Genomic DNA, 14,624 nt, shown 5'->3' on the forward strand with positions numbered 1-14,624 from the left:
GGCAAATTATAAATGATTATAATTAAAACAGCTTCCATATAATTGATCGCCTCATATCCATTCGACACGCACAGTCGATTATCATCATCGGTAGGTCTTTATCCGTTGAAGCGTCGTAAATCCTCGATTATATTAAAATCGATTCGCGATATGACGTTCTACGATCTGTGATTTTATTATCAGATTCTTAATGGTACATTATATCGAAAAGAAGGAAAGAAAGAAAGAAAGAAAGGAAGAAAAAAGAAAACGATCATAGTTAGACAATTTGTGAATGCAATTCTTACGAGCCATTCTCGTACGTATCTTTGATAATTTAGAATTTACCTCATTGCGGATTGTAAAGATTATACATACTTGTAAATCAAAACCTAATTGTGAATAATATCTAAGCTCTGTTGTGCATATATATTTTAAAATAAGAATAAATAATTATTTAAGTGACGGCGATTGTGCTTCTTCTGTATTTATATGGACAAATTCGTATGGACGCGAGTCAAATATACGCGCTCTTGGAAGCGTAAAACGTTGAACCAATCACATACATCGTAGGATATTTGAGCCAATAAGCGTGAAGCGACGCTAGCACCACCACGATCATTTTACCGCGTGAATATGTCGGTTAAGTTCGCTGTGCGTGCGTACGTGCTTTAAAAAATTCGTTTCATTTTTTTTTTAACATCTTATAAATAATATTTTCATTAAGTTTCAAAGAAAGTTTTCGCAAATGTCTTCAATGACGATTCATTGAACAAAAAATTGGTGTAACGATTTTAAGTTTAACGAATTGTAAGTCCTTTTTTTAGATTCTCATCGAAGTACAACTGTTACGATGTTCACCTTTTTTTTCCTCAAATTGTTTGATTATTTTTCATTTAGATTTTTTCGAAAGTAAATATATTGTCATATTTAAATATTTCGGATATATTATATTAGTTCATTGATATATGCACGCAAGTACATATATACACGGTACATTATGAAAATATCTTGATATATAAAGATATAAAAATACGTGATTTATATATATATATATATACATATATATATATATAATGAGTATAATCGTACGATATTAAAAAGACAAGATGGCGGAAAGAAACTTTTAACGGATTATCGTAAAAATTATTAAGATTGTGGAAATAATTCTAAATATATTATTTTCTAATAGTTTTCTTTTTTAAAATCATTCAATTAAAATTATTCATTTCTCGCTATTAATACGTACGTACGCAGGTCATACATATATATACATACATACATACATACATACATACATACGCACGTATATGTATGTATATATATATATATATAATGTGTCGTGTGATCAAACAATACCGTCACCATTTGTTTTTTTTTTAGGAAGAAAAGCCGTTAATATGTATCTACTGGTTTTTGTTCATCGATCATCGTTAACCATTATCGAAAGTGTCATTCTTCTACGTAAGTTTAGAATCCCCGTGGGATTTCCTTTATACGCACTAAAGTAATTTTCAATATTAAGGTAAGTCAATTTCATTTATAATTTATAAGTTTATAATGCAAACGCAATATATGCGTATATAAATTTATAGTTTACATACATATATATGTTGATTGTGGTTCGCTATAATTTTCTGTTTTCTTTTTCCTTTTTTTTTTTTTTTTTTTTTTTTTCTTTTATCCCCTCCATATCACGGGCGCGATAAAATAATTCATTCAGAAATCGATTACATAGGAATAACGGGACTAGAAAAATTGAACTAGAATAGATAAAAAAGAGATAAAATGAAAAAATATTAAAAATCTTAATCTCTAAATTTTCTTTACGAGTATTCCTATTTCAAATTTCAAAATCCTTTTTTTTTTTCTTTTTTGTTTTCAACAGTAATTTTAAGTTATTTTAACTTATTCCTTCTTTTTTTTTTTTTTTTTGATTTACTAATGAATTTCGATATTATTTATAATGCCCTTATGATCAAGTTCGTTCGCATTTAATATTTAGACTTGCGTTTCTTTTTTTTTTTTTTTTTTTTTTTTTTTTTTGACTATCGTCAAATGCATATTGGATTAGTGATTAATTTGTAATTTAATCACTTTTCGCATTCAATTAAATATCGAGCGTCGTGTTTTTTGACGAACATTATTTCCTCATTTATGCATTTAGCCGTAGGCACATAATGCGCCTAAGTGATAATAATTTCCCCGTGCTGTGAACAAAGATAAATCATACTTATAACAATGTAAAAGTTATGAATTTTAATCTGTTGCATTTATAAGCAATGAAAAATTATTATAAAAAGGAAGGAAAATGGAAAAAAAAGAAAAGGAAGAAGAAGAAAGAGAAAAAAAAATTATGGAGCATTAAAAACATAAGTAAAGGAACAATTGCAAGAAAAACTGTAGATGATATTATTTGAAACGAATAATTTCCAATATGTTGGAATTAATTTGGACGTATTATCAAACGAAACATATTGATTATTTATTTTTCTTTGTTCTATTTTTTTTTTGTTTCCTTTTCTTTCAATTTTTTTTTCTTTTCTTTTCTTTTCTTTTCTTTTCTTTTCTTTTCTTTGAAGTCACGCGTGTATTATATATCAGCTAAAAATGACATTTATCGAGAACGAAAGGGAAAAGAGAGAGAAAGAGAGAGAGAGAGAGAGAGAGGGAGAGAGAGAGAGAGAGAGAAAGAGAAAATCGAGTGGTTCTCCAATCTTTTAAAAGTCGATATTAATGAGTTATGCTAGCATACCATATGTTGATTAATTAACCTAATTGCATGTCTTTGTAGCGAGCTGGTTACATGTACTTACAACATAGACCAGAATATCGATTTGAATAAATCATTCCGTAATTACTACATGCAGGTTGTCCGGATTGATAGGGCTGGTAACCAATAATATTTCCACTGGAAAATCAAAAACAAAAATAAATTTTACGATTAATATTGATAATGCCAGAACGATTTCAATCATGATACAACTAATTTTATAATTCTCGCTTTATAAACTTATCGATTACGAATACGTTATCAATTGATTTTCTTTTCGATTATTATAAGAAAAAATAAAAAAAAAAAAAAAAAAAAAAAAAGAAAAGAAAAGAGGAAATAAAAGAACAAGAATATCGGATTTCTCTGAAACATTGTTATACATTTCTTTTTTTTTTTTTTTTTTTTTTCACGCGATATATAAAATAATTTATTTTTCAACAGATTTAACGATAACGAAATAAATAAAAAAAAAAAAATAAATTATATTTAAAAGTAAATTTATTTTCGAGTTCGTTGTTGAATATTTAATCTGTCCTCACCTCGGTCCATAATTGCAAACGTAATTTTTAGTATATCCTTTTGCCGGATCATAATAGAACGAATATCCACAGCCAATGAGAAACGTGTCGCTCCAAACTAACTGTGCGTGTGATGGATAAAAAAAAAAAAAAAAAAAAAAAAAAAAAAAAAAAAAAAAAAGGAAAAGAAAATTAAAAGAAAAGAAACAAAAAGGAAGAAAAAAATATTTAGATACTTTCTTATTTCTCGTAAAAAAAAGTAAATATCCTTATAAAATAATTATTGCTCTAATATAATATATTCTTAATTAAGATTCGTTAATGTATCCCATAAAATGTACGAAAAATGACGAAAAAACGAATTAGCATTTCGATAATTAATATTGAAAAAAAAAAAAAAAAAAAAAAAAGGAAAAAAAAAAGAAAAAGAAAATCTATAAAATCGACGTTATCTCCTAATATGATATTCGAAGGAAACTGTCGTTGCGGCAAATGATACAGATAACAGAAGATAGGTACATACATTGTGTTTACAAAATACATACCTACGTAAATACGTAAATGCGTAAATACGTAAGTACGTACGTACGTACGTATTTATTTAGATAGGTCATACCTTTAGAAACATTAATAAAAACAATGTAGCCCATCATTCATGCACAAATTACGCGTAAATTACGATAGTAGTAAGATCGAAGAAAGTGTCTCTTTCTTTCTTTTTATCATTTTATTTGATATAAGATAATTCCCTCGGTAGTAATTTACGTAGTTAACGTTAATTTTCATTAATGTAATTTTAACCAAGGAGAAAATTATTTAGGTTAACGAGAAGGAACATTGAGAATTTCGTATTTGAATTACGAGGAACATATAATTATATACTATATAGGAACAACCTGCGTGTAGTGTCCCGTAGTCTTACTGTAACCAGTGTGATAGTGTTGAACCTCGTTGAACCAGCCAGAAATTTGTCGTCTCCAATTCGGTTCGTTGTCATAAGGTCCCGGGGGTCTGGTAGTCCAAGTTCGTGCTATGTTCTGACCAACTGCGAATCTGCCTGAGAAATCAATCATCCCTTCGTCTAAATCGATCGATCGATCGAATAGCCATTAAGGTCTCGCGACACTACATAGTGGATGTATACATCTGTATACTATAGTAGTATACTATCTATAAGCGTTTGACATTTTGGCTATTATCTCTATTCGTATTTAATGATCTAACGTCTCTTTTGTTCTATATACATCATCATCATCATCACCATCATCATCATCATCATCATCATCATCATCATTATTATTATTATTATTATTAATTATGATATCGTTATCGATAAATCGTATCGTTTTCTTTTCTATTTTCTTTTTATTTTTCTCAATTATTCGATTATTACTTACGGACATTTCTATAATTGTCGTGCGTCTCGGCACAACTGTCTGCCCATTTTTGTGCAACATCTGCCAATTCGTCGTCCCATAACTGTAAAGGAGAAAGAAAAAGGAAGAGAAAAAAAGAATTTACTGTATCATTCTTAATCATTTTTTAAATAACGTGGCTAATCGCCAATATCTCGTCGAAGTTTTATATTCGAGCAATGGTAAGAATATTTGTTTCTATAGAAATTCTTTTCTTTCTTTTCTTTTCTTTTTTTTAAAAAAATTTTTTTTTTTTTTTTTTTTAATTTGTCTCTCATTCGTATTTGCTCTAAAATATGGAATATTTATTTATGTTCTTTTCTAAATACATACACACTCACGTACACGCACGTATGTATATATATATATATATATTTTTTTTTTTACACAGTGACGTATATAACATATATTTATGTTAACAGAGAACTTGTAAATTATTCGTTGTTATATGAAAAGTTATTTTACATCGAAGTTACATCCATTCCCATAAGATTATTTTTGTTGACAAACATTACCAAGTAAACAGCGCCGTCATACTAAAACCTTTCAAGATATATTCAATCCTGTGCTTAAAGTCAAACGAAGCAAGTTCTCGTAAAATTCAACAAAACGTTCTTGTAATTAACTATGAAATATCTTTATGATTAATCTTGTCGTATATAAACTTTCATATTATTTTCTAATTCAACATAAAAAATATTATATATATATATATATGTGTGTGTGTTTGTGTATGTGTATTCTTATACACACACATATATGAATAATTTGCTCACAACGATGCAATTGCTCCAATTGTACAAGAATTTTTTCATAAAATGCATAATTTCAATTAGATTTAGGTTCATAGTATAAATGCACATATGTATACATACATACATAGATAATATATCCATAAACACATTATTCTGTTTCGCGTTATACACATGTATATACATACATACCATTTCCATCATATTAGCAGCCCCAGGTTGGCCGTGAATTTGTCCAAGTGCCACCAGTTGCCTCAAACGATTATGCTCGTCCAATATGATCTGTTTCTCTTCGCATGATATTCTACCGGAACCTATGAAATAAATTATGTGAATACGTGATTAATGGAGGAACACCAAAAGAAAGTGGAAGAATTAACATTCGAAGAAAAAAAAAAAAAGAAGAAGAAGAAAAAAAAAAAAGAAAAAAGTAAAGGAGGAAAGAAAAAGGAATAGGAAAAAAGAAATTATAGATCAGATATCATTGTTGCGAAGCCATTGTCGTTATCGTCGTCATTGTTATTATTGTTGTCGTCGTCGTTGTCGTTGTCGTTGTTGTCGTCGTCGTTGTCGTTGTCGTTGTCGTCGTAGAACGACGTTGTAGCGTATTAACATTTGATGTAAACACGGTTAACAAGCCATACGAGTGAACGTTAAAGTGATCTCAGGGGGTGCTTTGACAGAGGCTTAACCGCATCAACCACTACCACTGTAAACTTTACTTCTTCTCTCGTTTCGTGCTTCTCTTCTCTTCTCTTCTCTTCTCTTCTCTTCTCTCCTCTATCTCTCTTTATTTTTCACTTTCTCTTTCTTTTACTCTATTTCTCTTGGTCTTTCTCTTTTCATCATAGAGTAGTACCCAGGATTCGAGGATTAAGGGTTTTAAAACTTGTCCATTTACTTGAACTCCCCTTTCCCCTCCCCTCCCCTCCCCACCCCACGAACCCCTTATCCAGTCACCCACGTGTTAAGAACAGACAAGCTTGTCTATTTTATTCTCCTCGTTAAAATCTTTTTACTTAAATATCCTTATCTTTTTTCCCATGGTTATTTCGAAAATGATATCGAACATTTTTGTCGATTCCATCCTTTTTTATTATTTCGATTATTTTCAATCACGCGATTACTTTTCTCTTCCTGCTTTTTCTTTTTTCTTCTTTTTCTTCTTCTTTTTTTCTGTTTTTTTTTCTTTTTTTTTTTTTTTTCTTTCTATTCGTCGTCTCATTTTCTTTCTTCGTTCATTACGAGAAAGGTAAGATTATCCTTAAACGGTTTCCTTTTTAAAGATTAACAGGATACATTTAGAATAGAAAATATAATGATGATGCGCGATCGATCGGTCTTGTTAAATAATATATTTGATATAAAGATTTTGAAAGTCGACCTTTATTATTTAATAACGTCTTATAATAACGATAAAGAATATTTGCCTATGAAATAAATAAATAAATATAAATGTGATATTTCTTTTCTTCTTCTATTTTTTTTTTTTTTTTTTGTTTTTTTTTGTTTTTTCTTTTTCTTTTCTTTTTCTCGTCGAAACGATAATGTCATTACATTACAAATATATATATATATATATATATATATATATATATATATATATATATATATATTGGATACAAAGTAAATATCGTTGAATTTTATTTAAAATAATATCGCTTTAATACTTGACGGATATTTATAATTCAATATAATCGGATATTGTATATCGATCTATACACTTCTTTGCAATTTTTATCTCTATGGTGATATTATTTAATTTCACTTCTGCCTTAGGTGCTATCTTAAAATATACATCTCTCTCTTTCTCTCTCTCTCTCTCTCTCTCTTTCTCTCTCTCTCTCTCTCTCTCTCTCTCTCTTTCTCTCGCCTTTATATTTTATTCTGTATCACTTCATATTTTTATTTCCTTTTTTCCTTCCTTCCTCCCTCCTTCCTTCATTCTTTCCTTCTTTCCTTCTCTTTTTATATCCTTTCCATACGCTTCATCTTTCTTCCTCTTCCTTACAGATTGTTTTACTTTCCTTAAAAACTTTTTTCAAGATTCAATTTAACCGTACTTTCCTTTCAATTCCATTCCATTCTACGAAGAAGATTCATATCTCATTTTTCTTTCTTTATCATAAATATCGACTGTTACTAACGTTTACGATGACAACTGTTCTTTCTTACAATTAATAGTCACATCGTTGTATCCTTCTTTTTATCGATTTCAAACAAATCGATCGAATCAATCCGAGAATATACTAAATGTCTACTCGTTCCTATAATATAATAATAATAATAATAATAATAATAATAATAATAATAATAATAATAATAATAATAATAATAAATTTAACGTAATATAATTTCATTTATAATTACTTTCTTCTTTTCTTTTATTTTAACTTTTATATATATATATATATATATATATATAAATTTTTCTTAATGGGGCCGGCTTTCAATTTAGATTGTTAATTCCAAAATATCAGAGTTTTCGAAAAGGTTTCGATAATGGTGCGGTTATCCTACGGTATTTCCTACGTAGGGGTATTTACGACGTCAGTTTGATGTATATATATATATATACGTCCCATATGAGTTTGCCCACGAACGATGAAAATTTTCCAATATATACATACATACATACATACATACATACATACATACGTACGTACGTACGTACGTAGATACTTATACATACGATATTTCGCCTACATAAACCTTGACGGATAATTGGATTTTCGGTAGTTACCGCTATTATAAATTTTCCTCGCGATACGTTGCTTGGCATTCAATTCTTTCTAAAAGGACATTACATGTCGTTAGTTATTCGTGCATGAAGCACGCTTTAGATATCGATAATGTTATCATAATCAATGGGAATCCTTTAGAAAGGTGGGCCGGAGGGAGGGGGCGGGAAGGGAGGGAGGGGAGGAAGTAATTTTACGAGATGCGACACGTTAGATCTTTTTTTTTCTTTATTTTTTTTCTTTTTTATTCATTCATTCATTTATTTATTGTATTTTATTTTATTTATTTTTTTTTTTTTTCTTCAATCTTTTTCAATTTTTTTTCAATCTCCATTACGTCATATTTCTTTCATTCTTCCGATATTAATATTCTTCGACAATTTCGATCAATTTAAATATAAAGTAATCATTCATATTGTATCCCTATGTTTTATTTTTTATTGTCGATAATTATCAATAATTCTTATAAAGTTTTCATTTATTTAGGGTAATCCTTGATTATACGCTTTAAGTTACGTTCTATTTTACGAGTCAGACGGATGAGAAACGTTTGAATAATTTTCGTTTTCAACGATCGAAAGTACTCGCGATGCTTCGTTCCCCGAGTTAAATTTACACCTAGAATCGATATTCTGACTCGACATCTCTCTCTCTCTCTCTCTCTCTCTCTCTCTCTCTCTCTCTTTCTCTGCCTGTCTGTCTTTCTCTCTTCTTCTCTATGATACGACAGGAAAGATCTATCGTATATCTATTTTGAATATAAATTAATTAACGAAACATTAATCCATACACAAGATAATTTTATCTTGAACTATTTCAAGATGATTAACATGATTTATGATGATTTTATTTACGAAAATTCGTTGATCATTTAATAAAACGATAAATAAAATTATTCGTCCTTTCTTTTATTCGTCGTAATGGTATCGTGATGAAAGAGAAGAAGAAAAAAGAAGAAAAAAAAAAGACGAAAAAAAAAGCAAATAGACGAAAAGAAAAAGAAAAAGAAAAAAAAAAGGAATAAATATTTCGATAAAAAAAAAAAAAAAATCATTCACCAGTGAAATCATCAAATTGAAATATTTTACTCGTTATCTTTCATTCGATAATGACTCACGCAAACAAGAAATAACTATTTTAGAATAGAACATAAGTTAATTCGTTAATTATAAAAGTCCAATGTTACGATTTTTTTTTAAAATGCCATTGTCGAGAGAGATAGAGAAAGAAAAATAGAGAGTGAGTGAAAAAGGAATTGAGAGAGAGAGAGAGAGAGAGAGAGAGAGAGAGAGAGAGAGAGAGAGAGAGAGAGAGAGAGAGAGAGAGAGAGAGAGAGAGAATAGGTAATCAATTTATGAAGAGTAAAGAACGAACGAAAGAAAATTTCCATTGATTTTACCACGCTATTAATTAACTACGATATACATACCTATATGCATACATACATAGATATCTATACTTGTAACATGGAGTATGATGTATGTATACGAGAAACTTATGTTATGAAATCAATGTCGAGTTATCGATCCAACTAACAATCAATACAAGTCAATCCTCGTGGAACAAGGTAGGGAAGAAGGAATGAAAGAGAGAGAGAGAGAGAGAGAGGGAGAGAGGGAGAGAGAGAGAGGAAAGAGGAAAGAGGATAAACTTTGAATAACGTAAAATCGAATGCAAAACTCGTCGTCGTCGTCGTCGTCGTCGTCGTCGTCGTTATCATCGTCGTCGTCGCCGTCGCCGTCGTTGTCGTCGTCGTCGTCATCGTCGTCGCTTTATAGTCAGTACCGGACCCTCGTCACACGCAGTCCATTTAAGTGTGATCCACGATAAACGGGATGAAACATTAATACCTAGTATATATGTAGTAAGCGATGGATCGAAGAGAGAATCGAATCACGGCGTTATATACCCATTGGCCAAGCCCTTCTCATTTCCGCTAAGAAAAAAGATAGTGACGTTTCAGACAGTCGTTACGACGGGAACATAACGATTGCATTAATTTGATTTATACGTTCTTCTGTCGGACGAGTGAAAGAAAAGTGAGACTGTAATGAACAATCGTTTACTCTATATATAGCTCTCTCTCTCTCTCTCTCTCTCTCTCTATATATATATATATATATATATATATATATATATATATATATATATTTCTCTCTCTCTCTCTCTCTGTATATATGTATATATATATATATGTACGTATATGTGGATATATATTTATTAATGTGTGTGTGTGTGTGTATATATGCGTATGTGTGTGTAAATGTACGTAGGTGGACGTTTAAAACAGGTGGTTATTAATCGACGAAAGGAAAACAAAGCGTGCCTTACCCATTGCGCGTCGTGTCATCGCCACGCTCCCATTTAATTAAGGGCGATTTTAATCCAAGATGAAAATAATCATTTCTATAATGCGTGCGCATTTTATTGAAGCTCAAAGTCTCACTTATTTAACCCTCTGCCTTCCTTCACTTTGTTTTTTCTTTCTTTCATTATCATCATCATCATCATTATTATTATTATTATTATTATTATTATTATTATTATTATTATTATTATTATTACTATTATCTGGTTTATTTTGTTGCCTTCTTTTTTTTTGCTTCCTTTTTTCAATCTTTTTTTTTTCCTTCTTTCTTTTTTTCGATTTCTCTCTCGCAAGCAAGAAGGAATATCTATTAGTAATACTTTTTGAAAATAATTCGGCCAACGTTCTAATATCTTTCGTTTAATATTTTATTCCTGTTTATTAGTTTTTTTCTTACTTTCTTTAACTTTTTTTTTTTTCTTTTTTTTTTTTCCTTGCAAACGAGCAAGAACATCTCGATAAGAATTTTTTGAAAACAATTCGATCCGTCGTCTGTTTAATGATTTTCGTTCTTCGTTTTTTCTTCTTTCTTTTTTACTTTTCTTTTTGTTTTTTTTTTTATATATAAGACAGAGAAACAGTTAATATTCCTATTGGAGGGAGTATATTTTGAAGATATTTGAGACTTGATCGTATTCTCCTGTTTGACAATTCGTTAAATCGAAAAATATCGAAAATTTTTTTACGAATGATCAAAGTCTCCCAATTGTGGGAATATTTTTCTTCGTACAATAAAATTAATTAATCGAAAATGCCTTTATCATATTTTTAATAATATATCTTATTATAATTTCTTTGTGTTACAATAATATCGGCAAAGTAAATATATATATATATATATATATATATATATATATTTTTTTTTTTAATCGATATTTAAAAATATTAATCTCTTTAAATAAAGCTAGTATCATTATTTTTTCAAATGATAATTTAATTGGTATCGACAAAAAAAAATCATTGACACACACACACACACACACACACGTACGAGCACATATATATATATATATATATATATATATTACATACATTCGTTTACTTACGTAATATCTTCTTTCCCATGCAATTAGCTAGAACCTTATCAAAGGATAACAGACGAAGAAAAAGAGCACCAATTAGCAGGTTAGACCGGCAAAATTTTTTCCTTAATCTCGAATGCATCCTCATATTCACGATGGTTCACTTTTTTCACGTTAAAGTAAATTGAAAAAAAGAAATGAAAAAAAAAAAAAAAAGAAAAAAGAAAACAGAGAGAGAGAGAGAGAGAGGGGGGGGGGAAAAGAAAAGAGAGAGGGGGCAACAACGGACGAAAAGATCGCGGCGATCGAAAGACGAACAAATAAAAAAAAAAAAAAAGAAAGAAAAGAAAAAGAAACGAAACGAAACGAAACGAGAAAAACGGTAGTTGAAGCAGGTTCACAAAGCCAATAAGACGTGCACGTGTGTTCGAACTTTTAGTCAGTGTGGACCGCGATATGCCGATTAAATCGCACGAATTTACGATTACTTTTCGAGAAGAGACACATGGAAAGTGTGCGAGCCGATCAGGAGATCGAGAGAAAGACTAATAGTCTGCCAGGCTACCACTCCTGTCTTTATATTTATTGAGCTACCTCTGTGTGAATACATCGATTAATTGTCAATGTGAATGTGCTCACACGATGATCTGACGGGTTCGTGTATATGTGTATGATGCGTGCGTGAACAGGGGTGGGGGAGGGGGCTGGTGGAAATGGGGGAGAGCGGAGGATAGCCCTCCCTTTCCATCTAGTTTTCTGTTTTTCTTTTTCCTTTTTTATTATTTTTTTTTTTTTTTTTTTTTTTTTTTTTTTTTTTTTTTTGCTTTTTTTTCCCTTTTAATCTATTGTTCCTTAACGCTATACCGCCGCCTCTTCTCTCTCGTTCTCTTTTTTGTTTTTATATTTTATATCTTTTTTTTTCTTTTTTTTTTTTTTTTTCTTTTTTCTTTTTGATTTACAGGTACTCTTTCGATCTTTTTCTTTTTTTTTCTTTTTTTTTCCTATATAACGTATTAATATTTTATCATTATGTCACATTAATATCTACAGGTCATATCGCTTATCGTTATATATAAAATATCAATAAACATAATAATATATATGTTATATGTATGTGTGTCCCATGTAATTACGTAATTTCTTTGTTTTCTTCTTTTAAATTGTTTTCGTAGTATTGTCACGACGACGATCGACCGATAATAGAATTTGTTATCTTTCTCCCTCTCTCTCTCTCTCTCTTCTCTCTCTTTTTTTCCTTTTTGTTCTCTCTTGTCTCTTTTGTACGATCGAAGCACTACTTGCATGCAATCCTTTCGAATAAGAGTTGAACAGGCTTGCCAATGTGCATATACTCTTTGATCCCTACATGTCGACGGACAAAGGCCTTTTTGCTTGTATCAGGTTCGAATGAATCGTCCTATATATATATATATATATATATATATATATATATATATATATATATATATATATACATATTGAAACAGAACAGAGTTCGAGTTGAGCATAGGCCGTATGATTCGATTTGGAATTTCATGTGTTGTGCGTCTACGCTTTGATGCCTATGTCGATGGGAAACGATTGGATCGACTCGATCAATTTCGAATTAGCTTTGCCTGGCTGATCTTCTTTTGCTACTGAGATATCTTCGATATCTACGAACATCTCAAGAAAGTTTTCTTTCCTTATTTCTTTTTTTCGTTCTTTTTTTTTTTATATGTGTGTGTATGTATAAATATATATATATATATATATATATTTTTTTTTTTGGCCCATACGAAATCCTTCCTCCTTCTTTTCTGTAATATAAAGTAAAAATATAATTAACATTTTCGAAATCTTTCCTGTAGTCGTAAAGTAAATATCCCTTTTTTCTCGAACGTCTCATCAATTTTTTCCTTCTTAATATTTTTTTTTTTCTGTTCTTTCTTTTTTTTTTTTCTTTTTCTTCTTCTTTTTACAAATTCTTCTCAACAATATAGCAAACAGAAATATATATATATATATATATATATATATATTCGTTGGGAAGAAATCAAGGCGAAATAAATCAATGCTGCATAAATTAACGATCGTACGGCAAACAAATGGTCCACTTTGCTTCATTGAAAATTCTGACTTTTTTCTTTCGAGGCTATTATATATAATAAATATATTTAATTTTAATCGTCGAAGATCTCACGTGAAAAAGAGAGAGAGATAAAAAAAGAGAGAGGATTATTTTCCCGTTCGCTCGCACGATTTTTATATTCTTATGAAATGTAGGAAATAAAGAAAAAATTCGATCGGATCTTGCGTTTGTAATGTTTCTTTCTGTTTCATTTCTTTTTTTGTTTTCTTTTTTTTTCTTTTCCTCTTTCTTTTTTTTTTTTTTCGTATCTTCCTTTCCTCACGTCTTCCATTTCGATGGAACTAATATCATTAAAACTGCATTATTTGAAATAACTTGAATTTAATGTAAATTTTCTTACGATTTTCTACCGTCGTTCAAAAGGTGTAAAAATGTTCGTAAGACGTTTCTTACGTGGTGATTACAGCAAATATATTCTTTTCTTTTCTTTTCTTTTCTTTTCTTTTTTTTTTTCCCTTATTCGATCAAAGAGATCACTCGTTTAACTTGATTAAGCGACGGAATCATTTTTCAAAGAGAGATTTAATCCAACACGGAACAAAGCATTTTATCGTCATTGTCGGACTCTGAGCAAAATTTTCCAGTCACTCTGTCGTAATTAATCAAAGGAAAGCGAAACGTTGTTCGATGTATTGTAACACTCGATTAACGATATTTATGTATTTCTAATTATTTCGAGCATTCAATTTATTCGAATATATATATATATATATATATATATATATATATTATTTCTTATTCGAATGAAAATCTGATAAAAAATATTTATTATTATAGCTCAAAACGAGGGAAAAAGATGTCACCCACGTATATTCACGATACGTGATTTTTTTTTTTTTTTTTTACGAGTATAATATGAATAATATAATAAGATTAAAGAGATAAAGAATATTCGAATGTTCATATAAAGATAAAAAGTCAG

At 29.6% G+C, this 14,624-nt stretch overlaps 1 protein-coding gene across 5 annotated transcripts; it reads right to left on the reverse strand.

Annotated features, from left to right (window-relative positions):
* Positions 1-1,037: 1,037 nt before the first annotated feature.
* Positions 1,038-12,242, reverse strand: LOC124950533 (venom allergen 5-like). 5 transcript variants are annotated; one of them, XM_047497366.1, is made up of 8 exons: positions 12,060-12,242; positions 5,633-5,754; positions 4,671-4,752; positions 4,170-4,330; positions 3,295-3,395; positions 2,796-2,890; positions 1,584-2,189; positions 1,038-1,481 (listed from the first exon to the last, which is right to left on the reverse strand). In XM_047497366.1, exons 1-7 carry the CDS (start codon positions 12,076-12,078, stop codon positions 2,143-2,145), a joined length of 627 nt encoding a protein of 208 aa, XP_047353322.1. In that variant the 5' UTR covers positions 12,079-12,242; the 3' UTR covers positions 1,038-1,481; positions 1,584-2,142. The 5 variants fall into 5 exon arrangements, with proteins under 5 accessions (XP_047353322.1, XP_047353318.1, XP_047353320.1 ...); XM_047497362.1 differs by having other exon boundaries at positions 3,295-3,391; positions 4,196-4,330; positions 11,596-12,228; XM_047497364.1 differs by having other exon boundaries at positions 3,295-3,391; positions 11,596-12,216.
* Positions 12,243-14,624: the final 2,382 nt, after the last annotated feature.

This window comes from Vespa velutina, chromosome 7, assembly GCF_912470025.1.
Source record: "Vespa velutina chromosome 7, iVesVel2.1, whole genome shotgun sequence".
In the NCBI taxonomy this organism is placed as follows: domain Eukaryota; kingdom Metazoa; phylum Arthropoda; class Insecta; order Hymenoptera; family Vespidae; genus Vespa; species Vespa velutina.

What these genes read in the sequence shown, in the direction of transcription:
- LOC124950533 (XM_047497361.1), bottom strand. Translation starts at nt 11,719, where the DNA reads ATGAGGATGCATTCGAGATTAAGGAAAAAATTTTGCCGGTCTAACCTG. An exon ending in GTTTGCAATTATGGACCGAG is followed by an intron (nt 2,891 to 3,294) that starts GTGAGGACAGAT and finishes TTGATTTTCCAG; the next exon opens with TGGAAATATTATTGGTTACC. An exon ending in TCGATATTCTGGTCTATGTT is followed by an intron (nt 2,190 to 2,795) that starts GTAAGTACATGT and finishes CTTTGTTCACAG; the next exon opens with CACGGGGAAATTATTATCAC.